Source organism: Natator depressus, chromosome 1 (assembly GCF_965152275.1).
Source record: "Natator depressus isolate rNatDep1 chromosome 1, rNatDep2.hap1, whole genome shotgun sequence".
In the NCBI taxonomy this organism is placed as follows: domain Eukaryota; kingdom Metazoa; phylum Chordata; order Testudines; family Cheloniidae; genus Natator; species Natator depressus.
Window position 1 is genome coordinate 3,197,997 of NC_134234.1, and position 26,907 is coordinate 3,224,903.

General features: G+C 46.8%; 2 protein-coding genes across 2 annotated transcripts; both read left to right on the forward strand.

The window, feature by feature from the left end:
* Positions 1-5,991: 5,991 nt before the first annotated feature.
* LOC141981001 (olfactory receptor 52R1-like) lies at positions 5,992-6,990 on the forward strand. The gene has a single exon (XM_074942824.1). The coding sequence runs from the start codon at positions 5,992-5,994 to the stop codon at positions 6,988-6,990; it is 999 nt and encodes a 332-aa protein (XP_074798925.1).
* Positions 6,991-19,868: 12,878 nt separating this feature from the next.
* LOC141999686 (olfactory receptor 52R1-like) lies at positions 19,869-20,816 on the forward strand. Its single transcript, XM_074973390.1, has one exon. The coding sequence runs from the start codon at positions 19,869-19,871 to the stop codon at positions 20,814-20,816; it is 948 nt and encodes a 315-aa protein (XP_074829491.1).
* The last annotated feature ends 6,091 nt before the right edge of the window (positions 20,817-26,907 follow it).

The window sequence follows — 26,907 nt, forward strand, 5'->3', positions numbered from 1 at the left end:
TGCTATGCCTCTGCTAATGCAAACAAAAAGTCAGTTTGCTTCTTCTGCAATAGCAAATAAATTGACACCCCTGAGAGATGTAGCTATATCAACCTAACCCCCGTGTAGACAGCATGAGGTTCTACTGAAGAATTCAGTTACCATCTCGGACAGGTGGATTACCTGCGATGACAGGAGAACCCCTGCTGTCGGTATAAGAATTGTCTAGATTGAAGTGCTATGGCAGCACCGCTGTTCTGCAGACAGGAGGAGCTGGAGATTCCATCACTTCCCTCTGCAGTTTGTTTCCATGGTTAATCACCCTCAGTGCTAATCATTGGGCCCTTATTTCCAACTGGAATTTGCCTGGATTCAACTTCCCGCCACTTGGCCTTGCTCTGCCTTTCTCCGCTAAATTACAGAGCCTATTAGTATGCAGGGTTTTCTCCCCATGAAAGTAACCGCTTGATGGTCTTTTTGGTAAGATAAATAGATGAAGTTCTTCATGTCTCTCTCTCTCTGCCAGGCATTTTCTGCAGCCTAAAATCATTTTTGTGGCTCGTTATGACACCGTCTCCAATTTTTCAACATGCTTTTGGAAATGTGAACCGCAGAACTGGATGCAGTCGGTTTCACCAATGCCATGTACAGAGGTAAAATCCTCCCCCTGCTCCAACTCACCACTCCTTCTTTTATGCATCCAAGGATCGCATCAGTCCTTTTGGCCACAGCATCACACTGGGACCTCATTGAAAACTGCTTTCTGAGATCTGTCAGTTACCCAGATTTTTGTGCATTTGACATGTGCACTACTGAAACTGTGTAGTATTAATCCTTTTAATCAGAATATTTTCCCTACTTAAGCAAATGCCTCAGAGAAATCAAAGTCTATTGGATCTGTGCAGTTCCTTTGATCAACCAAACGTACTCTCATTAAAGGATAAAATACAATTTATTTGAACAGACTTGTTTTCCATACACCCTGTTGTTGTGTGACATTAATTATATTCCTGGACTTTTAATTAATCCCATACCAGCTTTTCCATTGTTTCCTAACCTTGTCAAATTTTTTTTTAAACTTTTCCTTTTTTTAATTGCTTACATTTAACACAGATCTGTCCTGTATTTGCCTTTTTTTTTGTTTTTTTGTTTGGCTTTCCTGCTGCCTGATTGCGTACTTCTGGTTTCGAATGAGGTGTGTGGTTGATCGGTCAATCAGTAACTCTGGTGTTTGTCACTCTAAGGTTCTACTGTAGATGCCTTTAATATCCTCCTTGACAGCTAATGGACTGGAAAGTATTTCATCACCTCTTGTGATATGAGTACCTCATACTGCTTCTTTCCAAATGCAGAACAAAAGCATTTCTTTAATACATTTTCCTTTTCTGCAACATTAAAAAGTTTCCTTGCTACCTCTAGGAATTGGCCTAAACCGTTTCTAGGGTTTCTTTTGTTATTAATATACTTAATAACCTCGTTTTTAGGATCCTTAGTTCTGCAAGCAGGGATTTTTCCCTCATGTCTTCAACATCCCCTCACAATTTTAATAACTTCTGATTTGTATTGCTTTTCCCTTTCTCCCATTTGTTATACATTGCTCCCCTCCATCCTCTGCCACAATAGTTCCTCCCTTCACTTTACCACTGTACCGGGTTTTCAGCCAAAGTTGTCCACTTTCTTGACTGAAAAGTCATGGTTTTCTATCTCTCTAAACTCTATAGGGACTGGGTGTCCAAAACTGAGCACATTTCCAGACCACATTATTTCCAGACCACGTTATTATCCCATTCCTTAGGCATCCAAACATTGTCTTTGTTTTGACCATTGCTGTGAATATGCAGGTGTTTCCGTGCAGCTGCTATCAATGACTCCCAGGTCTTTTCCCTTGGTTGTGTTCTGTTTGTGATGTTTTTCCCTGTTACATGTCTTGGGAAATCTTTCTTTTTTTTCCACTCTCAGATTTTGAGCAAGCAGGGGAACGCCCTACAGCATGGACTCTCTAGCCTTGCTTTCATTGAATTAAGGCTACATTTACACTGGCAGAGTTTTTTTGCCAAAAGTTTGATTTTTCCATCTCCATTTCTGTCAGCTCGCCATCTCTGTCTTCAGGAATGGATCCCGTGCTGCTCTCCACTGCTCTGCTAGCTCTCAGGAGCACACCACGAATGGCAGTGGAATCAGTCTTGAAGTTGCGAAGGCAATAGGAGTCACAATTGCCTGACATGCTTCCTGACATGGATAGCACCAGTGTTAGATTGCTTTTGCCATTCACGGAAGAGCTGAACATTATGGAATGTTTCTTTTTGGCTTGGGAAATTAGCCCTCAGTGATGGGATCGCATCATTATGCAAGTCAGGGATGATGAGCAGTGGCTTCAGAAATTTAGAATGCAGAAAGTCACCTTCACGAAAGCTTATTCTCAGACAAATATGTTAGTCTCTAAGGGGCCACAAGTACTCTTTTTCTTTTTGCGAATACAGACGAACACGGCTGCTACTCTGAAACCTTCCTGGAACTGTGTACGGAGCTCACACCAGCCTTGTTGTGTTAGGATACCAAAATGAGAGCTGCCCTCTGGATGGAGAAGCACATAACGATTGCAGTGTGGAACCAGGCGACTGCAGGCTGCTACCAGTGGGACGCATATCAGTTTGGAGATGGAAATTCAGCCATAGGGGCTGTGTTACAGCAAGTATGTGGGGCCATGAATCACATCTTACTACGAAGGACTGCAGCTTTTGGCAACGTGTATGAAATTATGGATGGCTTCGCAGAAATGGGTTTCCCTAACAGTGGACGGGAGTTAGATGGCATGCACATTCCAATTTTGGCACCAGACCACCTTGTGATGGAATACATCAGTCGGAAGGGATACTTCTCCATGGTCTTCCAAGTGCTCGTGGATCACCACAAGCGTTCACTGACTTTAATGCGGGGTGGTCCGGAAAAGTGTATGACACATAAATGTTCAGGCAGACCAGCCCTTACAGAAATCTGGAAGTGGGGACTTTTTTCCCAGACCAGAAGATCCCAGTGGGGTTTATCAAAATGCCCACAATTATCTTGGAGGCCTGACGTACCACTTAATGCCATGGCTCATGACGCCACATATGGAAAACCTGGATCACAGCAATGAACATTTCAACAATTGGCTGAGTAGGGATAGGATGATCATGCAATGTGCATTTGGCAGATTAAAGGCATGCTGGTGATGCTTTTATGGCAGGTTAGACCTCCATGTGGATAATATTTCCATGGTCATAGCCATGGGTTGCACATCGCATAATATGTGTGAAGTAAAGGGTAAAAAGTTTGCTCAGGAGTGGACTATTGAAACAGAACATTTGGCTGCTGATCTGGAGCAGCCAGATACCAAGGTTATTAGAGAGGAACACTGGGGGGCAATTCGGGAGGCTTTGAGGCAGCATTTTGAAGATGAGTAGCAGTAATGTTTGTTGTTGTGATTGGGATTGTAATGCATTATGAAGTACAGTTTTGGAAGGGTAAGAAGCAGTTGTGATTCTTCGGGCCCTGGATTCAATGTAAGGAAATGATAAAATTGCTTGTTTGTTTCCTGCTGCCATCTGCTATCATAACTTGCATGGAAACGAATAAAGAGTGCTTATTAAAAAAAAAACCCATAACAACATGCATGCACACAGAGACACATGTACATTTCTGGGTGCGGAGGAGAGACACTTACAAGGGGAGGGCTGAATTTTACAGAGGAGCGTAAGTCCAGCTGTCATTTGAAGAGCTGTCTGCAGAGGTGGAATGTAGGGGAAAGCGTGAAGTCCCAGAAATCAGAAATGGATGTACGGGTAGTCTGGGGAGGGCATGGGAAAGAGCTCTGAATGTGCCGAAGGGGCGGGCAGACACACAATCTGTTCATTTTGGAGTGTTACAAGGAACTGCAGCATGTTCGTTTGCTGCTCCAAAACTTTTATCAGCCTCTCTGTTGTGTCCTGAGTTTATGTCATTTTTTCTTTTCTTTTGCTGCTTGTCGCTTTCCCTCCACGACCTGCGTTGCTTCTTGTCTGTATCAGAGAACTGTTGCACCTCCCAGAAGATATCTCCCAAGCTCCATCTTGGGTGCTTTCTTATCTGGCAGAAATGCTCAGCTGGAGTGGGGGTGGGGGGGTACCTCCATTCCAGGTCATATCTGGTGAATCACAAGTAACAACAAACAGAAGCATTATTGTTAACTGTATGTACAGCACTGAAAACGCTACATTAAAATACACCATTGGTAACACACCAGTCACTTTCTGGTTGTCACTTGACAAGCACACATGCCAGCGAACACTGCAAGGAAGGTGAATGTTCCCAGGGCTGGAGGAAATTGTGCGTGGGAGAAAAGCAATGTGAAAGGGGACACAGAGCACTTCTCAGGGGACAACACTCGGCCGGAGTCATAGAATCATAGAATATCAGGGTTGGAAGGGACCTCAGGAGGTCATCTAGTCCAACCCCCTGCTCATAGCAGGACCAATCCCCAATTAAATCATCATTGTGGCAGATATCATTGTGGCAGATATCTCTCTCCTGAGTGTGAGCAAGGAAGCAACGGTGCATCTACTACATGCTTGCGGCTTTCGCCCCAATCCCCGTGCTACTCTTCTGTGTGCTGCTTTAGTCCTTCCCAATAAATTGTAGAATGGGGCTGGAAAGTGTCCCTCAATGGGGGAAGGAACAAAGCAGCTCTGCTAAGAACTCTCTGGTACAGGATTGTGAAGTACCAGCAGGAAAGTTTGCTGGAGAATTCTTTGGAGGAATCCTGTGAAATCTCAGTGTGCATCAACACCCTGTTCCACCGTGCTCCTTCGCTGCACAGGGAAATGCCCAGCACGCAGAAACACAGCCAGCCTTGTACATTTCTCTGCCCTCAACCCACCTCCACACTTCACAAAGCAAATCCACTTACCAGGGAGTCTCTTCTCCTGCTTCTGGCTCACCTAATTGTAACTGCTGAGACTGTCTGGACACCTCCAGAATGGAGAAGAGCTCCTGACTGGACACAGAACTGGGCAACGCCGGCATGGGCTCCACATCTTCTAATGCCTCACCTCCTTCCCCTTTGCTGTGCGCTGCAGTGTGTCCTGAACACAGCTCTTTTCCCACAAGCTGCGTGAAATCTCCCATAGGTATCGACATTCCTACAGCCGGAACACAGCTGGGACTGCACGGCCTCCTCTCCGCACATACTGAGCAGATCCAGCAGATCCACAGTAGCCCAAGGTGGAGAGAATTTGCTGTGTGGAGCCACCATGGCCACCTAGGAAGATGTGATGTAAGCTCTCCATGTTGAGAAAACAGGACAGGGGAATTGCTAAATTCCCTGGCCTTTAAAGGGGGAGGGGTGGAAAGTTTTTACCTCGATGCAGGACAGAGGAATTATAACTGCTTACCAGAGTGGTCAGGGTGGGCATTGTGGGACAACTTCCAGAGGCCAATTACAGCAATAAAATCAAGCCCAAGGGTCTACACTGGAGCTTCAGTGACAAAAGTTTTGCATAAAAAGCCTTACCACTCGCATCCAGGTGGTTTTATTATCTCACTGAATCTGAGAAGTTCCATCGTTAAAAGTGGCTTTGCAGCGTGTACAGGGCCACTGTTTCTTCTCCAAAAGATACTTTTTGGGAGGAAAAACTTGGCAGTGTGTACAAGGCCTAAGGAACAATAATGAATAACGAGTATCCACAATTGTGTTTCCTGCTGGTGTCTATTAAGGTTTCCCAGACCACGATGTGTTGGAGTTACTGACACACTGAGCACCAGAACACATGGAATTGGCATTAGTAGCATCATGTGTTCATAATTCATTTCTCTGAATAATAAAAATGTCATTTTTTCAGGGTGTGAAGGGCGACCGATCTGCTTCACCAATGAGAACAGCCTCCAGTTGTGAATGTAGTGTCTCATATTTACATTTTCTCTCCATCCAGGCATTTGTACTGCGACCATCCCCCTAGAGCCTGGGCACATACAGGAAGGCAGTGGGACATACGGTACATGCAGGAGACACCGTTCTGCTTCAGAGTTGGACAACTTCTCCCCTACTCCATGTCAGATTCCAACACAACTGACTTCACCAACCCCTCCACCTTCATCCTGCTGGGCATTCCTGGCCTGGTGGCGGCCCATGTCTGGATCTCCATCCCCTTCTGTGCCATGTATGCAATAGCCATCTTGGGGAACTTCACCGTCCTGTTCATCGTGAAGACGGAACCTAGTCTCCATGGGCCCATGTACTATTTCCTCTGCATGCTGGCCATCACCGACCTGGGCCTGTCTACATCCACCGTGCCCAAAATGCTGAGCATCTTCTGGTTCAATTTCAGGGAGATCGATTTCAGTGCCTGCCTCACCCAGATGTACTTCATTCACAGCTTCTCAGTGATGGAGTCTGGGATCTTTGCGGCCATGGCTCTGGATCGCTACGTGGCCATCTGCCATCCCCTGAGACACTCCACCATCCTGACAAACTCCATTGTGGCCACAATCGGCCTGGCCATGGTGTTACGCTGTGGCATTTTCTCACTGCCCTATCCCTTCCTGGTGAGGCAATGGCCATATTGCAGAACCAACATCATCCCCCAGACATTATGTGTACACATGGCCGTGGCGAAGCTGGCCTGCGCCGACACCCACATCAGTAGTTACTACGGACTCTTTGTGCAATTCAGTGTGATGGGTCTAGATGTGATTTTTATTGTCGTGTCCTATATCCAGATCCTCAGGGCCATCTTCAGCCTCCCCACAAAGGATGCCCGGATCAAGACTTTTGGGACCTGCAGCTCCCACCTCTTTGTCATTTTAGCCTTTTACATCCCACGTCTCTTCATCTCCCTCCTCTATCGGTTTGGCCAGAATGTGGCTCTGAATTTCCATGTTCTCATTTCCAACGTTTACCTCTTGATGCCCCCCATGCTAAACCCCATCATCTACGCGGTAAGGACCAAACAGATCTGGGACAGGCTGCTTCGTCTCTTTACTCATGAAGGGCCCTAATGGTTTCTCCTCAGGTGCTGACTCTCAGATTGAGCTACGTGCAGACCTTGCTGGTTATATGGTGCTGGACCCTCTTCCCTGAATCACTGACGGGACAGTCAAAGTGACTTTAATCTCTTCATGGCCTTACTGTGCTGTGTCAATGTGAGAAACTGAGGAAGCAGTCTGTGTACAATTTATTAATTCATAGGTTTCCGACCTTACTAATTGCTGATAACTGGACCCCTGAGGCCCGGTGCCCTGCCCTACCTGTACCCCCAAGCCCCAGCCTCCTGACCCACCTCTTCCCCCAAGGCCCCACCTCTGTTCCTATCTCCTCTTATCCCCAGCCCTATCCACTCCTGGTTCATTTCCACCTCCCCCCCCATGCCCCCAGCTGGTTTCAATTTGCTCCAGGCTGGGACAGAAACTGTTTTAGCCTGACAAGGAGCCTTCAGTGAGCGCAGTGAAGACACAGTGCTGGGGCCAAGGGGACAATGAAAAGTGGAGGGGAAAGCCAGGAATCCTTATAAAAGCAGCTGAGTTTGAGAGCAGTGTTGTCGTGCAGGTGGGCTTAGACTGTGCATCTTACAGCTTGTGGGCCCTAAACCTCAGCCACAGACTCCTGAGGGAAGAGACCATTGTGTGGCTTATTTCTTTAGCTTTCAGTTCGCTGTTGTTTCTAATCCCCAGGGCCCTCCAATGGGGATGGGCTGGTAGCCCTTTGCTGTGAGCCAGGGCTTAGGGTCAGGGCAAGTGATCAGCTTTGAAGCTCAGTGGACAACTCTGTGAGTGGTGGGAGGAGAAGCCCCTGTGTTAGTTGGGAAGGCAGGATGCTCAGAAGAGGCCAGGGTGGGTTCAGTAGCTCACAGGGAGGGAGATAAACACCAAACCTTCCATTAGCCAGGTATTTACGCATTTACACACCACCGTCTCTGGAACTACAGGGTACCTGTTGCCCAGGGGCTGAAATTGAGTCTAACGTTAGCTCTGCAGGATGCTTTTGATCACTATATCTAGAAGCTCTTTAACTAGGCAGCATTATCCCCATGACATGGATAGATTGACCCACACAGTGATAAACTGCTTTATGCAAGGCCACACGGTGAGACGGTGGCAGAGCGGGAATAGGAACTGAGAGTCTTGACCCTCCCTCCCCAGCACCATTCCTCTGGCCATGAACTGGCATTGCTCTTCTGGGTTATATTAGATGCAGTGACACTATTTTTGTGGCGTGATCAGTGGAGTTGCCGTCCTTCTTAAACAGGAGGAATTTATTAAAGAAACAGCTAAAAACTACATCCACAAAAACAGGTTTCCACACAGCTCAGTTTTAAACTTCGTCTTGCTTGTTTACTAGGGGCCACACGCTTCCTGGAATGCTGCACGGTTCATTGAGTCCACTGATGTGCTGCAAGGAACCAAATCAGTGCAGCGTGTGACTCGTAGGCCCTGATTAGGACATTTTGATAGTAACTGACTAGGAATAATAAATAATAATTTCCATTTAATGCATGGAGAGGCTGTGTTGAAGGTCACCCAACGTATCCGTGGCAGAGCTTTGACTCTTCGCTCCTAACTCACTGGTCTCTGCTGATGCTTTATCTCTAGTTAATTGTCTTGGGCCAAATCCTCAGCTAGTGTAAATGGGAGCAGCCCCACTGAAATCTGGGGAGATCCCCTCACGAGAGAAACCAATGGAGAGAGAGCACCAGGTCTCTGTGCTCCTGCAGAGACTTCACGAGCTGGGTCTGAGAGAGACTAAGCAAGGGATTGGCAGCTAGGGACTTATGGCCTATGCTCCTGTCTCAAGACACTTCCCTCCATGCTGCCTCAATTTCCCCATCTGTAAGAGGGGGATACCTCCTCGGACTAGTGAGCAATAGTCTGTGTATCACCCATGAACCGTGATCTCTCTGCCCGTGTCTTACCTTGCTTCAGTGGGACACAGCTGTGGAAGCCAAATTCAGGAAAAATTGCCAAGAAATGGGGCAGACTCACCCCAGACTGGTGGGTATTCTATCATTAGATTATAACAAGCCAGTAAGAAATGTAAATTTCTGTCTCACCAAACTGGTTAATAAAGAGCCAAAAATACAGTCTCCTGAGGCATCCCAGCCTTTGTCTCACCACTTGGACACGGGACTCCATGATGAGTGCTCAGTGAAACCCAATTTCACCACATATAGGGTCCTTCTAATCTCAAGAGACCAGCCACTTAGCTAGGTCAATATATAACTCAGAATTTACCCAGTGATCACACTGCTGCCAGTCCTTCAGCAATTAAAAGCTAAAGGTTTAATAATAAAAGAAAAAGAAGAGTTATTAATTGTTTGTCGATGAGCTATATACAAGTGATTTTTCAGTGTTCAGATTTTAGGATCACATCAGTGAAGAAAGAAACTGCTAACTTGCAAAAGTCTCTCTGGAATTACCCAAGAAGCTGGGGGTTCATCAGTCTTAGTTCAGAGTTTCTGTGTTGGAAACCCAGTCCAGAGAACCGAAGACAAGACTGAGATGTCTCAGGGGTTCTTTTATGTTCTCTGCCCTGTGCATGGAATTTTACTGTCCCAAAGAAAGCTCACAGTCCAGGGGCCTGTCACGTGTCTTTACACACGTTGATGACTCACAAGGGCAGCCGTTGCCCATATTCTTGAAGAGCTGTGATTCTTCTATGGCCCATTGTCAGAGCTAGAGTACTTGATGGGCTAATAACACACAGCTGTCTGGCCTTCATGCAATTTCTACCTGAGGGGTGCTACCCAGTAGGAAAACACGTGTAAGATACCAGTACATCGCCAGTGTTCAGAGCTTCAGAGACAGCGATGATACAGGCAGCTAAATAGGATAGTCACACTGAGCAAATCATGACTTTCCCACTGACACCTGACAGGACACACTTGTACAAGCTTTGTAGCAGTTGTATAACCGCGGTAGCAACAAAGACAAAAATGGTCATTGTTCAGTCACACAGCATCACACCCTGTTCTCGTCCCATGATGGGTGCTACAGCTGGTAGCCACGTAAGGAAGGGGCATTGCCGGGTTCTAGCAGGGCAAGCAGCTGGGACACTACAGCCACTGGAAGACGGGAAGAGCACATAAAAACCTGTTTTCCTGCAGGGAGCCTCGTTCAAAGAAAGGAGGAAAGAGTTCATGAAAAGTGAGAGGTGGATGTCCAGGAACTCGGATTTTTCCTCCAGGCGCCGCCAGCCAGCCCCCTTGGCTTTGAATAACCTGCTCATAGAGGGGATCTTGTGAGAGTCCTTCTGTTTTCTGGGACTAGGCCAAGGACAGAACTCCTATGATGGGATCCCCGGGGTGCAACCTGGACTGTGGGACAGCTGAGCCCTCTGTCCCACCAACCTGGGGTATCCCTCTCACACTGTGATACTGAGTGAAGCCACTAACCTCTGGCAGGTCCTGGGCTTACACACACATACACAGGCAGGGACACACCCAGCTGAGTTATATGAATAAACTCCCAGTCGCTCATAAGTAACGCTCAATAGGCTCAAGCCAATCCCTCCCCTCCCTCCCCAAGCTCCCCAGGCTTGCTCCCCAGAACTTCACCATACTGCCCTGATCCGAAGCTTGGCCTTTAGTTTGATCCGTTAGCGACAGACCAGTGTGCCTGGAGAAAGTGTTCTATCTCCCATAAGTTTTCTGTCTCCTGATCTGTCTCTCTACCATCTACCCATCCATCCTGGGCATTTACAGGGTATCAGACCCTAGAGAGACCTGGGCATTATTCCTCATTTTCTTCCTAATCAACTACATTTTTTTCAAATATGCATAAATGCGCAGAGCAGCTAATTCCTCTTTGACTCAGCGGAGAGCCCAGGAGTTCTCATCTCCCGTTGGGAATGTCCCTTAATTGCTGTTTACTCCCGAAGCTGGATAAATAGCAGAGAAGCGCAGACATGGAAAGAGAGAAATTGGCTAGAGTGTCTCCGGTCTCCAGCCTGTTTGCATCCAGATGCTGCTTCTCCCCTAGAGGCTGAGCGAAGCCCCTGGGATTGCACAGAGCTCTATTATAAGCAATGCACACCACTGTCAGCTCTCGGTGTGGGATGTTGCTGCAGATGCTGGGGTGAGAGAAGTGTGGGACACAGCTACCTGAGGGGGATTCCCAGGGAAGACGCTTCCATCTAAAATATCACAGGTACCATCTCTCTCTTTATGACAAACCCAGTGCAACCTGGATGTGATGGGATAGAGAATAGGGTTGTGGTCCTTTCCAATCTATACATCCATTAAAAATCCTAGGGCCCTTTCCACAAAGGATGAGTTTGATCCATTATCATAGGCCAAAATGTCCCTCTTTACTATGCCCCCCCACCCACCACGGATGACGGCCTCCAGCCCCAAACTGGCTGCATTTCACTGGCACGGTGGATCCTTTAGGATGAAAAGTGTTACTAGGTGTCCAATACAAGGCCAAATTCGGAGGCTGTGGCTGGAAGTTCACTTAGGCCTCAATGCAGCAAAATTCCCCTTGGAGTAAGAACTGAGTAAAGACTTTGGGATCCAGCTGTGTGTTAATGCACAGGCACGGTTACATCCTCCTCCTGCAATGTGGGGCTCTGGCTATAAATGGGGGTGGTGGGGACTGTTACCTGACTTTAATGTGCTGGAAAGCACGGAGGTGGTAAGGCTCCTCACTAGAATAAGTATAAGAATTTTTCAACATGGGCAAGACATAATGTCTTCTAGCATCATTCGAGAATTTGGCTAAATCGTTATGCCTGAAGCTTTCAAAATGTAATTCATCCAGAAGCAGACACCCAGCATGGGAAATTTCAGTCCAAATGGTTAATGTTTGGCAAACTTATAAGCAACTGAAAAATAGGTCTTCTAATTGAAGGAATGAGACAGCCTTAACTAACTGTGGTGCCACAAAACCGTCTACAATGGCCAATCCATTTGTGAATGCCATTCAGCAAAGCTCTTTGCTCCAACAGTGTCTGTAGCAAGGAGTTCCACAGGCCAAATATGTATTATGTAAACAGTTTTCTTTTAGCAGTTCAAACTTTCAATGTACTTGAATGTTTCCATGTTCATCTGTTATGAAACACAGTGAATAGAAATGACAGATCAAATTTGTTTTCAATAGGTTCATAGGGTTTAAGGCTATTTGATCATCCAGCCTGACCTCCTGTATAACACAGGCCATTCAATTTCACCCATTTACCTGTGAACTGAGATCCATGTCTTCTATGTGACTAAGGCCTGGTCTAGACTTGGATTTTATTTCAAGGAATCATGGAGGCACAGGTTGAGAAGGTATCGCAGGGGTCATCTCCTCTAACTCCCTGCCAACATGCAGGGTTGGTTGTGTCTAAACCAACCCATACAGATGGCTATTTAGCCTCCTTTTCAAAACCTCCCCCAAAGGAGCTTACACAATCTCCTGAGGCATCTGTTCCAATGTCCTCCTGGTCTTAGAATTTGGCACTTTATCTGAGATTTAACCTAAATCTTCTGTGCTCTACTTTGAACCCACTGTCTATTCTCCTGCCCTCTGCGGTAAGACAGAACAACCTTTCTCCAGCTTTTTTATGGAGGCCTTTCAAGGATCTGAAGACCACTGCCATGTCCCCCTTCAATCTCCTCTTTCCCAAGCTAAATGTACCCAGTTCCTTCAGCCTTTGCTCAAAAGACTTCCATCCCTTGGATCCTCTTTTTCTCTCACCTCTGGATCCTTTCCAGTATCTCTACATCCTTCCTATACATTTGAAACCCAAACTGGACACCGAACTCCAGCTGAGGCCCGACCAGCACTGAGTAGAGCGGTGCTATCACCTCCCGTGACTCGCATGCTCTGCCTCTGCTAATGCAACCTAACATTGCATTAGCTTCTTTTGCAAAAGCAAAAAAATTGACACCCCTGAGAGATGTAGCTATATCAACCTAACCCCGGTGTAGAGAGCAGGAGGTCTACTGAAGAATTCTTCATTGACCTAGTTACCGAGAGGTGGATTACCTACGATGACAGGAGATTCTCTGGTGTTTGTGTGGCATTAATTATATTCCTGGACTTAAACAAATCCCATACCAGCTTTTCCATTGTTTCCCAGCTTTGTCAAATCTTTTTTTTTAAACTTTCCCTTTTTTTAATAGTTTACATTTAACACAGAACTGTCCTGTATTTGCCTTTTTTTTTTGTTTTTTTGTTTGGCTTTGCTGCTGTCTGATTGGTACTTCTGGTTTTGAATGAGGTGTGTGGTTGATCGGTCAATTAGTAACTCTGGTGTTTGTCACTCTAAGGTTCTACTCTAGATGCGTTTAACAACCTCCTTGACAGCTAATGGACTGGAAAGTATTTTGTCAACTCTTGTGATTTAAGTACTTCATACTGCTTCTTTCCAAATTCAGAACAAAAATATTTCTTCAACACATTTTCCTTTTCGGCAACATTAAATAGATTCCTTGCTACCCCTAGGAATTGGCCTATAGCTTTCCTAGGATTTATTTTTTCCTTCATATTCTTAAAAAGCTCCTTTTTGTGATCCTTAGCCCTTTTTTTCCTTTTCTCACTTTTGCTATATACTGCTACCTCCACCCTCGCCACCGCAATGGCTCCCTTCGCTTTGCCACTGGACTGGATTTTTAGCCAAAATTGTCAACTTTCTTGATTGTAAAATCGTGGTTTTCTGTCTCTCTAATAAACTCTTCTTAAAGAAATCTCAATTTTCCTTCCCACTTCTCTGTCTAAATTTTTCCTCCCAATCAATTTTGCTGATTATTTTCCTTAGCTTTGGGGAATTAGCACCTTTGAAGCCCTAAGTGTCTATAGATATTACTGGCTGGGAATTGTTCTATGTTTGTCCATTTGATTGTAATCAGTTCCATTCATAGGATCATAGAATCATAGAATCATAGAATATCAGACTTGGAAGGGACCTCTGGAGGTCATCTAGTCCAACCCCCTGCCCAGAGCAGGACCAATCCCAACTAAATCATCCCAGCCAGGGCTTGGTCAAGCCTGACCTTAAAAACTTCTAAGGAAGGGGATTCCACCACCTCCCTAGGTAATGCATTCCAGTGTTTCACCACCCTCCTAGTGAAAAAGGTTTTCCTAATATCCAACCTAAATCTCCCCCACTGCAGCTTGAGACCATTACTCCTTGTCCTGTCATCTGCTATCAATGGGAATAGTCTAGATCCATCCTCTTTGGATCCACCTTTCAGCTAGTTAAAAGCAGCTATCAAATCCCCCCTCATTCTTCTCTTCTGTAAACTAAACAAGCCCAGTTCCCTCAGGCTCTCCTCATAAGTCATGTGTTCCAGACCCCTAATCATTTTTGTTGCCCTTCGATGGACTCTCTCCAATTTCTCCACATCCTTCTTATAGCGTGGAGCCCAAAACTGGACACAATACTCCAGATGAGGCCTCACCAATCTCGAATAGAGGGGAACAATCACGTCCCTCGATCTGCTGGCAATGCCCCTACTTATACATCCCAAAATGCCATTGGCCTTCTTGGCAACAAGGGCACAATGTTGACTCATATCCAGCTTCTCGTCCACTGTCACCCCTAGGTCCTTTTCTGCACAGCTGCTGCTGAGCCATTCGGTCCCTAGTCTGTAGCGGTGCATTGGATTCTTCTGTCCTAAGTGCAGGACTCTTGTCCTTGTTGAACCTCATCAGATTTCTTTTGGCCCAATCCTCCAATTTGTCTAGGTCCCTCTGTATCCTATCCCTACCATCCAGCGTATCTACCACTCCTCCCAGTTTAGTGTCATCCGCAAACTTGCTGAGGGTGCATTCCTTTATTTTGTTCTCCTCTATCATATGGCCTCTTTTTTGTCTCTTCTCTAAACTGACCAGGCCCGGATTTTTTTTATCTGCCCGCATAGGGTAGTCTCCCCCATTCTTATAGCCTGTCTCAGAAATCCCCTTTGTATCTGCTGTATCCTTTATACGGACTGGGTATCCAAAAATGAGAGCATGGCCAGACCAGGTTATACTGCATCCCATTCCCTAGGCATCCAAACATTCTCTTGTTTTGACTACTGCTGTGAATAAGCAGGTTTTTCCGTGGAGCTGTAATCAGTGACACCCAGGTCTTTCCTCTGAGGTGTGTTCTAGTTATGATGTGTTCCCCTGTCACATGTCTTTGCAAATCTTTGGGTTTTTTTTCCACTCTCAGATTTTGAGCAAGCAGGGGAACACCCTACAGCATGGACTCTCTAGCCTTGCTTTCATTGAATTAAGGCTACATTTACACTGGCAGAGTTTTTTTGCCAAAAGTTTGATTTTTCCATCTCCATTTCTGCTCAGCTCGCCATCTCTGTCTTCAGCAATGGATCCCACGCTGCTCTCCACTGCTCTGCTAGCTCTCAGGAGCACACCACGAATGGTAGTGGAATCAATGTTGAAGTTGCGAAGGCAATAGGAGTCACAATTGCCTGACATGCTTCCCGACATGGATAGCAGCAGTGTTAGATTGCCATTCACGGAAGAGCTGAATATTATGGAATGTTTCTTTTTGGTTTGGGAAATTAGCCCTCATTGGTGGGATCTCATTGTTATGCAGGTCAGGGATGATGAGCAGTGGCTTCAGAAATTTAGGATGCAGAAAGCCACTTTCCTGGAACTGTGTACTGAGCTCACACCAGCCTTGTTGTGTTAGAATACCAAAATGAGAGCTGCCCTCTGGGTGGAGAATCACGTAGCGATTGCAGTGTGGAACGTAGGGAGTCCAGGCTGCTACCACTGGGTCACATATCAGTTTGGAGATGGAAATTCAACCATAGGGGCTATGTTACGGCAAGCATGGGGGGCCATTTATCACATCCTACTACGAAGGACTGTGACTTTTGGCAATGTGCATAAAATTGTGGATTGCTTTTCAGAAATGGGTTTCCCTAATGGTGGATGGGAGAGAGATGGAATGTACGTTCCAGTTTTGGAACCAGACCACCTTGTGATGGAGTACATCAGTCGGAAGGGGTGCTTCTCCATGGTCTTCCAAGTGCTAGTTGATCACCACAAGTGTTCACTGACTTCAGTGCGGGGTGGTCAGGAAAAGTGTGTGACGCACAAATATTCAGGCAGACCAGGCCTTACAGAAATCTGGAAGCGGGGACTTTCTTCCCTGACCAGAAGATCCCTGTAGGGCTTTTAAAAATCCCATAGTTATCCTGGAGGCCTGACGTACCGCTTCATGCCATGGCTCATGAAGCCATACATGGAAAACCTGGATCACAGCAATGAGCATTTCAACAATTGGCTGAGTAGGGATAGGATGACCATGGAATGTGCATTTGGCAGATTAAAGGCATGCTGGTGATGTCTTTATGGCAGGTTAGACCTCCATGTGGATAATATTTCCATGGTCATAGCCACGTGTTGCACATCACATAATATTTGTGAAGTAAACGGTAAAATGTTTGCCCGGGAGTGGACTATTGAGGCAGAACATTTTGCTGCTGATTTTGAGCAGCCAGATACCAAGGCTATTAGAGGGAAACACTGGGGGGCAATTCGGGAGGCTTTGAGGCAGCATTTGGAAGATGAGTACCAGTAATGTTTGTTGCTGTGATTGGGATTGTAATGCATTATGTAGCCCAGTTTTGGTAGGGTAAGAAGCAGTTGTGATTCTTCAGACTCAAGATTCAAGGTAAGGAAATGATAAAACTGCTTGTTTGTTTCCTGATGCCATCTGCTATCATAACTTGCATGGAAACAAACAAAGAGTGCTTATTTTCCAAAGAACTTTGTTTTATTGCCAAAAAACCCACAACAACACGTACGCACACAGAGACACCTGTACATTCCTGGGTGCAGGGGAGAGACGTGTACCCGGGGAGAGCTGACTCTTAGAGGTGAGCATAAGTCCAGGTGTCATTTGAAGAGCTGTCTGCAGGGCTGAAGTGTGGGGGAAAGCCTGAAGTCCCAGAAATCAGAAATGGATGTGTGGGTAAAGTCTGGGGAAGGTATGGGAAAGAGCTCTGAATGTGCCGAAGGGGCGGGCAGACACACAATCTGCTCATTTTGGAGGGTTACAAAGGACTGCAGCACGTTGGTTTGGTGCTCCAAAACTTTTATCAGCCTCTCTGTTGCATCCTGACTGTATGCCTCATTTTCTTTTCTTTCCTGCTTGTCGCTTTCCCTCCACGCCCTGCTTTCCCTCTTGTCTGTATCAAAGAACTGCTGCATCTCCCAGAAGATATCTCCCTTGTGCCATCTTGGGTGCTTTCTTATCTGGAAGGAATGCTCAGCTGGAGTGGAGGGGGTGCCTCCTTTCCAGGTCATATCTGGTGAGTCACAAGTAACAGCAAACTGAAGCATTATTGTTAACTCTACGTACAGCACAGAATCACTCCATTAAAATACACCATTGGTAACACACCAATCACTTTCTGATTGTCCCTTGACAAGCGTACATGCCGGGAAACACTGAAAGGATGGTGAGTGTACCCAGGGCAGGAGGGCATTGTGCGTGGGAGAAAAGCATTGTGAAAGGGGACAGAGGGCACTTCTCAGGCGATAACACTGGAAAGTTTCCCAATCATTTCCACAGGCAAGAGTCATTGTGGCAGATATCTCTCTCCTGAGGGGAAGCAAGGAAGCAAGGATGCATCTACTACATCTTGTGGCTTCCACCCCGATCCCTATGCTGCTCATCTGTGTGCTGCTTTAGTCCTTCCCAAGTAATTGCAGAATGGGGCGGGAAAGTGTCTCTCAAAGGGGAAAGGAATAAAGGAGCTCTGCTAAGGACCCTCTGGCACAGGATTGTGGAGTACCTGCAGAAAGTTTGCTGGAGAACTCTTTGGAGGAATCCTGTAAATTCTCAGTGTGCATCAACACCCTGTTCCACCATGCTCCTTCGCTGCACAGGGAAATGCCCAGCACCCAGAAACACAGCCAGCCTTGTACATTTCTCTTGTACACACTTCCACACTTCACAAAGCAAATCCACTGTCTGGACACCTCCAGAGTGGAGAAGAGCTCCTGACTGTGTACGGGGAGACTTTGGCAAACTAGTAAACTGCCTAAAAAACCACTATGGCTTATTGCTAAAAGAAGCCAAATCAGCAGGCTTAGCTAAACCAAGGCCGGGGGTGTGGGGCGCTTGGGTGCCACAGAGAGGGCAGCTTGACCCCATGTCCTTCCTGAAAAGAATTGTGTTGAAGTGGCTGATACATGCATTTTGGAAGAGCAGGATGTGCCCCAGGAATGTCTATTGGGGCCTCACGGCTGCAAACTCTGAAAAAACCCACACCTGGTTAATCGATTGAAACTGCTTACTGAACAAGTTTGCTTTCAGGCTCATGTCATTCTATTAGTAATATATAAATGAGGGGGAAAAGTTTGAGGTGGTGGGACTCTTCGGGACTGGTCTCTTCCTCTGGATGCATCTTATGTTCCCCACTGGCAGATGGGCTGCCACTGTGCCACTCAAGAGCCACACTCAGCTTTGGTAATTATCAAGGGTTGTGGGGGTTTTACTAACCTGTTGCGGACATGTCTATAGGTGCTCGAGACGAGGTAGAGTTTAGCTTTCAGCGAAAGCACTCTTGTGTTGTCCTGTTTGTGCCGCCATCTATCAGTCGGATGGTCGTGTCTCCCCTGATTTATTTCCTGACACCGCCTCGCACAGAGTAAAAGTTACCAAGAACTTTGGGTTCAAAGAACCCCGGGTAACAACTGGACACAGAACTGGGCAATGCTGGCACGGGCTCCACATCTTCTAATGTCTCCAGATCTTCATCAATGACTTTCTCCTCTGGGTTAAGTCCAGTTTGAATTGGCTCCAGCCCCGCTGAAGTATCCACGGGGGTCTTGGTTGTGGAGGTGGGGTCGCTGTCAAGAATAACGTCCAACTCCTTAAAAAAATGGCAGGTTTGGGGCACAGCACTGGACTGACCATTTGCCTCCCTTGCCTTCTGGTATGCGTGCCTCAGCTCCTTCCCCTTTGCTGTGCACTGCAGTGTGTCCTGAACACAGATCTTTTCCCACAAGCTGCATGAAATCTGCCCATCGGTATCAACATTCCTACAGCTGGAGCACAGCTGGAACTGCATGGCCTCCTCTCCCCAAGTACTGAGCAGATCCAGCAGATCCACAGTGGCCCAAACTGGAGAGAATTTGCTGTGTGGAGCCACCATGGCCACCTAGGAAGCCGTGATGTAAGCTCTCCATGTTGAGAAAACAGGACAGGGGATTTCTAAATTCCCCGGCCTCTAAAGGGGGAGGGGTGGAAGGTGTTCACCTCAATGCAAGCCAGGGCAGTTGAAACTGCTTAGCAGAGTGGTCAGGATGGGCATTGTGGGACACCTTCCAGAGGCCAATTACAGCAATAAAATCAAGCCCAACGGTCTACACTGGAGCTTCAGGGACAAAAGTTTTGCATAAAAAGCCTTACCACTCGCATCCAGGTGGTTTTATTATCTCACTGAAACTGAGAAGTTCCATCCTTAAAAGTGGCTTTGCAGCGTGTACAGGGCCACTGTTTCTTCTCCAAAAGATACTTTTTGGGAGGAAAAACTTGGCAGTGTAGACAAGGCCTAAGCAACAATAATGAATAACGAGTATCCACAATTGTGTTTCCTGCTGGTGTCTATTAAGGTTTCCCAGACCACGATGTGTTGGAGTTACTGACACACTGAGCACCAGAACACATGGAATTGGCATTAGTAGCACCATGTGTTTATAATTCTTTTCTCTGAATCATAAAAATGTCATTTTTTCAGGGTGTGAAGGGCGACCGATCTGCTTCACCAATGAGAACAGCCTCCAGTTGTGAATGTTGTGTCTCATATTCACATTTTCTCTCCATCCAGGCATTTGTACTGCGACCATCCCCCTATAGACTGGGCACATACAGGAAGTCAGTGGGACGCGTGCTCCATGCAGGAGACATTGTTGGACACCTTCTCCCCTTCTTAATGTCAGATTCCAACACAACCCACTTCAGCAACCCCTCCACCTTCATCCTGCTGGGCTTTCCTGGCCTAGAGGCAGTCCACGTCTGGATCTCCATTCCCTTCTGCACCATGTATGCCATAGCCATCTTGGGGAACTTCACCATCCTGTTCATTGTGAAGACAGAGCCAAGCCTCCATGGGCCCATGTACTATTTCCTCTGCATGCTGGCTGTCACTGACCTGGTCCTCTCTACGACCATCTTCCCGAAAATGTTGAGCATCTTCTGGTTCAATTCCAGGGAGATTGATTTCAGTGCCTGCCTCACCCAGATGTACTTCATTCACTGCTTCTCAGTGATGGAGTCTGGGATCTTTGCGGCCATGGCTCTGGATCGCTACGTGGCCATCTGCCATCCCCTGAGACATTCTACCATCCTGACAAACCCCATTGTGGCCAAGATTGGACTGGCCATGGTGCTACGCTGTGGGATGCTCACACTGCCCTATCCCTTCCTGGCGAGGCAATGGCCATATTGCAGAACCAACATCATCCCTCAGCACTTATGCTTGCACATGGCCGTGGTGAATCTGGCCTGCGCCGACATCCGCATCAGTAGTTACTACGGACTCTTTGTGCAATTCAGTGTGATGGGTCTGGATGTGATTTTTATTGTTGTGTCCTATATCCAGATACTTAGGGCCATCTTCAGCCTCCCCACAAAGGATGCCCAGATCAAGACTTTTGGGACCTGTGGCTCCCACCTCTTTGTCATTTTAGCCTTTTACACCCCACGTCTCTTCATCTCCCTCCTGTACCGGTTTGGCCAGAATGTGGCTCTGAATTTCCACGTTCTCTTTTCCAACATTTACCTCTTCATGCCCCCCATGCTAAACCCCATCATCTATGGGGTAAGGACCAAACAGATCTGGGACAGGCTTCTCCAGCTCTTTACTCATGAAGGGGCCTAATGGTTTCTCTGCAGCCTCTGACTCTCAGATTGAGCTACGTGCAGAACTGGTTGGTTATATGGTGCTGGACCCTCTTTGCTGAATCACTGCCTGGACACTGAAAGTGACATTTAATCCTTTCATGGCCTTACTGTGCTGTGTCAGCGTGACAAATGGAGGAATCAGTCTGTATAAAATTTATTAATTCATAGGGTTCCCCCCTTACTAATTGCTGATAATTGGACCCCTGAGGTCCGGTGCCCTGCCCTGCCTGTACCCTCAAGGCCTTGCCCCACCTCTTTTCCCAAGGCCCCTCCTCTGTTCCTATCTCCTCTCCTCCCCAACCCCATCCACTCCTGGTTCATTTACACTTCCCTCACCACCCGCATCTGGGCTCCCTCTGCTCCGGGGTTGGAACAGAAACTGCTTCAACCTGATAAGGAGCCCTCAGTGAGCACAGCGAAGACACAGTGCTGGGGCCAAGGGGACAGTGAGAAGTGGAGGGGGAAGCCAGGAATCCTTATAAAAGCAGCTGAGGTTGGGAGCAGTGTTGTGCTGCAGGTGGGCGAGACTGTGCTTCTTACAGCTTGTGGGCCCTAAAGCTCAGCCACAGACCCCTGAGGGAAGAGACCATTGTGTGGCTTATTTCTTTAGCTCTCGGCTCCCTGTTGTTCCTAATTCCTGGAGGCCTCAATGGGGATGGGCTGGGATCACTTTTCCCTGAGCCAGGGCTTATGTCTAGGGCAAGGGATCAGATTTGAAGGAAGGTGACAACAACTGGGAGTGGTGGAAGGAGAAGCCCTGTGTTTGTTGGGAGGGAAGGATCCTCAGAAGAGGCCAGGGTGGGTTCGGTAGCTCACAGGGAGGGAGATAAACAGCAAGCCTTCCATTAGCCAGGTATTTACACATGTACACATAGAATCATAGAATCATAGAATATCAGGGTTGGAAGGGACCTCAGGAGGTCATCTAGTCCAACCCCCTGCTCAAAGCAGGACCAATCCCCAATCAAATCAACACACCACCTTCTCTGGAACTACAGGGCACCCTTTGTCCAGGGGCTGAAGCTGTGTCTAATGTAAGCTCTGCAGGATGCTTTTGATCACTACATCTAGAAGCTCTTTAACTAGGCATCCTTATCCCCATGTCATGGATGGATTTACCCAAGGCCACACAATGAGATGGTGGCATAGTGGGAATAGGAACTGGATCTCCTGACCCTCTCTCCCCAGCACCATTTCTCTGGTCATGAACTGGCATTGCTCTGCTGGGGTCTATTACCTGCAGTGATGCTATTTGTGTGGCGTAGTCAGTGGAGTTGCCGTCCTTCTTAAAAAGGAGGAATTTGTTAAAGAAACAGCTAAAAACCACAGCTGCAAAAACAGGTGTCCACAAAGCTCAGTTTTCAGCCTCGTCTTGCTTGTTTATCAGGGGCCACATGCTTCCTGGAATGCTACATGGTTCATTGAGACCAATGATGTGCTGCAAGGAACCAAATCAGTGCAGCGTGTGACTCATGGGCCCTGATTAAAACCTTTCGATAGCAACAGACTAGGATTAATAAATAATCATCTCCATTTAAGGCACGGAGAGGCTGTGCCTGAGATCACACAACAAATCCGTGGCAGAGCGGGGACTCTTTGCTCCTAGCTCACTGATTTCTGCTGATGCTTTATCTCTAGTTAATTGTCTTGGGCCATGTCATAAATATAAATGAAAGGCTAACCACCTTTCTGTAAACAGGACAAAAAATCCCTCCTGGCCAGAGGCAAAACCTTTCACCTATAAAGGGTTAAGAAGGTAAGGTAACCTCGCTGGCACCTGATCCAAAATGACCAATGACGGGACAAGATACTTTCAAATCTAGAAGGGAGGGGTGAACAAAGGGTTTGTCTGTCTGTGTGATGCTTTTGCTGGAAAGAGATCAGGAATGCAACGTTACAACCCCTGTTAAGTTAGTAAGTAATCTAGCTAGAAATGCGTTCGATTTCCTTTTGTTTAATGGCTCGTAAAAAAAGCTGTGCTGAATGGAATGTATATTCCTGTTTTCATGTCTTTTTGTAACCTAACGTTTTGCCTTGAGGGATTCTCTATGTTTTGACTCTGATTACCGTGTAGGGTATTTACCATCCTGATTTTACAGAGGTGATTCCTTTACCATTTCTTTAATTAAAATTCTTCTTTTAAAAACTTGATTGATTTTTCATTGTTCTTAAGATCTAAGGGTTTGGGCCTGTGTTCACCTGTACCAATTGGTGAGGATTCTTATCAAGCCTTCCCAAGGAAAGAGGTTTTAGGGCTTGGAGGGATATTTTGGGGGAAGACGTCTCCAAATGCTCAGCTGGTGTAAGTGGGAGCAGCCCCCACTGAAATCAGGGGAGATCCCCTCACTAGAGGAAACAATGGAGGGAGAGCACCAGGCCTCTGTGCTGCTGCAGGGACCTCATGTGCTGGGTCTGAGAGAGACTAAGCAAGGGATTGGCAGCTAGGGACTCATGGCCTATGCTCCCGTCGCAAGACAATTTCCTTCATGCTGCCTCAGTTTCCCCATCTGTAAAAGGGGGATACCTCCTCGGACTAGTGAGCAATAGTCTGTGAATCACGCATAAACGGTAATCTCTGTGTCCGTGTCTTACCATGCTTCAGTGGGACACAGCTGTGGAAGCCAAATTCAGGACAAACTGCTGAGAAATGGGGCAGATGCACCCCAGACTGGTGGGTATTTTACCATTAGATTACAACAAGCCAGTAGCAAATGTATATTGCTGTCTCAGCACACTGGTTAACGTAGAGCCAAAAATAGTCTCCTGAGGCATTCCAGTCTTTGCCTTACCACTTGGAAACGGGACTCCATGATGAGTGCTCAGTGAAACCCAATTTCACCACATATAGGGTCATAATCTCAAGAGAACAGTCACTTAGCCAGGTCAATATATAACTCAGAATTTACCCAGTGATCACGCTGCTGCCAGTCCTTGAGCATTTAAAAGCTAAAGGTTTAATAATAAAAGAAAAAGAAGAGTTATTAATGGTTTGCAGATGAGATAGATACAAGTGATTTTTCAGTGTTCATACATCAGGATCACATCAGTGATGGAATAAACTCCTAACTTGCAAAAGTCTCTCTGGAAAGTACCCAAGCAGGTTGGGCTTCATCAGTCTTTGTTCTGAGCTTCTGTGTTGGAAACCCAGTCCAGAGAACCGAAGACAAGACTGAGATGTCTCGGGGGTTCTTTTATGTTCTCTGCCCTGTGCATGGAATTTTACTGTCCCAAAGAAAGCTCACAGTCCAGGGGCCTGTCACGTGTCCTTACTCTCTTTGATGACTCACAAGGGCAGCCATTGCCCATATTCTTGAAGAGCTGTGTTTCTTCTATGGCCCATTGTCAGAGCTAGAGTACTTGATGGGCTAATAACACACAGCTCTCTGGCCTTCATGCAATTTCTACCTGAGGGGTGTTACCCAATAGCACAACACGTGTAAGATACCAGGACATCGCCAGTGTTCAGAGCTTCAGAGACAGCGATGATACAGGCAGCTAAATAGGATAGTCACACTGAGCAAATCATGACTTTCCCACTGACACCTGACAGGACACACTTGTACAAGCTTTGTAGCAGTTGTATAACCGCGGTAGCAACAAAGACAAAAATGGTCATTGTTCAATCACACAGCATCACACCCTGTTCTCGTCCCATGATGGGCGCTGCAGCTGGTAGCCACGTAAGGAAGGGGCATTGCCGGGTTCTAGCAGGGCAAGCAGCTGGGACACTACAGCCACTGGAAGACGGGAAGAGCACATAAAAACCTGTTTTCCTGCAGGGAGCCTGGTCTTCGTTCAAAGAAAGGAGGAAAGAGTTCTTGAAAAGTGAGAGGTCGATGTCCAGGGACTCGGCTTTTTCCTCCAAGCGTCACCAGCCAGCCACGTTGGCTTAGAACAACCTGCTCATAGAGGGGATGTTGTGAGACTCCCTGTGTTTTCTGGGACTAGGCCAAGGACAGAACTCCTATGATGGGATCCCTGGGGTACAACCTGGACTGTGGGACCGCTAAGCCCTCTATCCCACCAACCTAGGGTTTCCCTTTCACAATGTGATGCTGAGTGAAGCCACAAACCTCTGGCAGGTCCTGGGCTTATACACACACACAGGCAGGGACACACCCAGCTCAGTTACATGAATAAACTCTCAGTCACTCAAAAGTAAAGCTAGACAGGCTCAAGCCAATTCCCCCCAGCTCCCCAGCTTTGCACCCCAGAACTGCACCATACTGCCCTGATCCAAAGCCTGGCCCTTAGTTTGATCCCTTAGTGACAACCAAGTGTGCCTGGAGAAAGTGTTCTATCTCCCATAAGTCTTCTGTCTCCTGATCTGTCTCTCTACCATCTACCCATCCATCCTGGGCATTTATAGGGTATCAGACCCTAGAGAGACCTGGGCATTATCCCTCGTTTTCTTCCTAATCAACTACATTTTTTCAAATATGCATAAATGCGCAGAGCAGCTAATTCCTCTTTGACTCAGCGGAGAGACAATAGTTCTCATCTCCTGTTGGGAAGGTCCCTTAATTGCTGTTTTCTCCCGAAGCTGGATAAATAGCAGAGAAGCGCAGACATGGAAAGAGAGAAATTGGCTAGAGTGTCTCTGGTCTCCAGCCTGTTTGCATCCAGATGCTGCTTCTCCCCTAGAGGCTGAGCGAAGCCCCTGGGATTGCACAGAGCTCTATTATAAGCAATGCACACCACTGTCAGCTCTCGGTGCGGGATGTTGCTGCAGATGCTGCGGTGAGAGAAGTGTGGGACACAGCTACCTGAGGGGGATTCCCAGGGAAGACGCTTTCATCTAAAAAATCACAGGTACCATGTCTCTCTTTTTGACAAACCCAGTGCAACCTGGATGTGATGGGATAGAGACTAGGGTTGTGGTCCTTTCCCATCTATACATCCATTAAAAATCCTAGGGTCCTTGCCACAAAGGATGAGTTTGATCCATTATCATGGGCCAAAATATCCCTCTTTACTATGCCCTCCTACCCACCCCGGGGCCTCCAGCCCCAAACTGGCTGCATTTCACTGGCACGGTGGATCCTTTAGTATGAAAAGTGTTACTAGGTGTCCAATACAAGGGCAAATTCGGAGGCTGTGGCTGGAAGTTTACTTAGGCCTCAAAGAACAAAATTCCCCTTGGAGTAAGAACTGAGTAAAGACCTTGGGATCCAGCTGTGTGTTAATGCACAGACACTGTTACATCCTCCTCCTGCAATGTGGGGCTCTGGCTATTATCGGGGGCGGTGGGGACTGTTACCTGACTTTAATGTGCTGGAAAGCATGGAGGTGGTAAGGCTCCTCACTAGAATAAGTATACGAATTTTTCAAAATGGACAAGACATCATCTCTTCTAGCATCATTTGAGAACTCGGCTGAATCGTTATGCCTGAAGCTTTCAAAGTGCACTTCATCCAGAAGCAGACACCCAGCATGGGAAATTTCAGTCCTAATGGTTAATGTTTGGCAAACTTATAAGCAACTGAAAATCAGGTCTTCTGATTGACGGAATGAGACAGCCTTAAGTAACTGTGGTGCCACAAAACCATCTACAATGGCCAATTGATGTGTGAATGCCATTCAGTGAAGCTCTTTGCTCCAACAGTGTCTGTGACAAGGAATTCCTCAAGCCAAATATGTATTTTGTAAACAGTTTTCTTTTAGCAGTGTTATACGTTCAAAATTTCAATGCACCTGAAGTTTTCCATGTTCATCTGTTATGAAACACAGTGAATATAAATGCCAGATCTACTTTGTTTATTGAAAAAAGAACAGGAGGACTTGTGGCACCTTAGAGACTAACCAATTTATTTGAGCATAAGCTTTCGTGAGCTACAGCTCACTTCATCGGATGCATAAAAGTGGAAAATGCAGTGAGGGTGTTTTCATGAAAAAATGGGTGTTTATCACTTCAAAAGGTTTTCTCTCCCCCCACCCCACTCTCCTGCTGGTAATATTCAGGGGATACCATCACAGGGCCTAATAACATCAGCCACACTATCAGAGGCTCGTTCACCTGCACATCCACCAATGTGATATATGCCATCATGTGCCAGCAATGCCCCTCT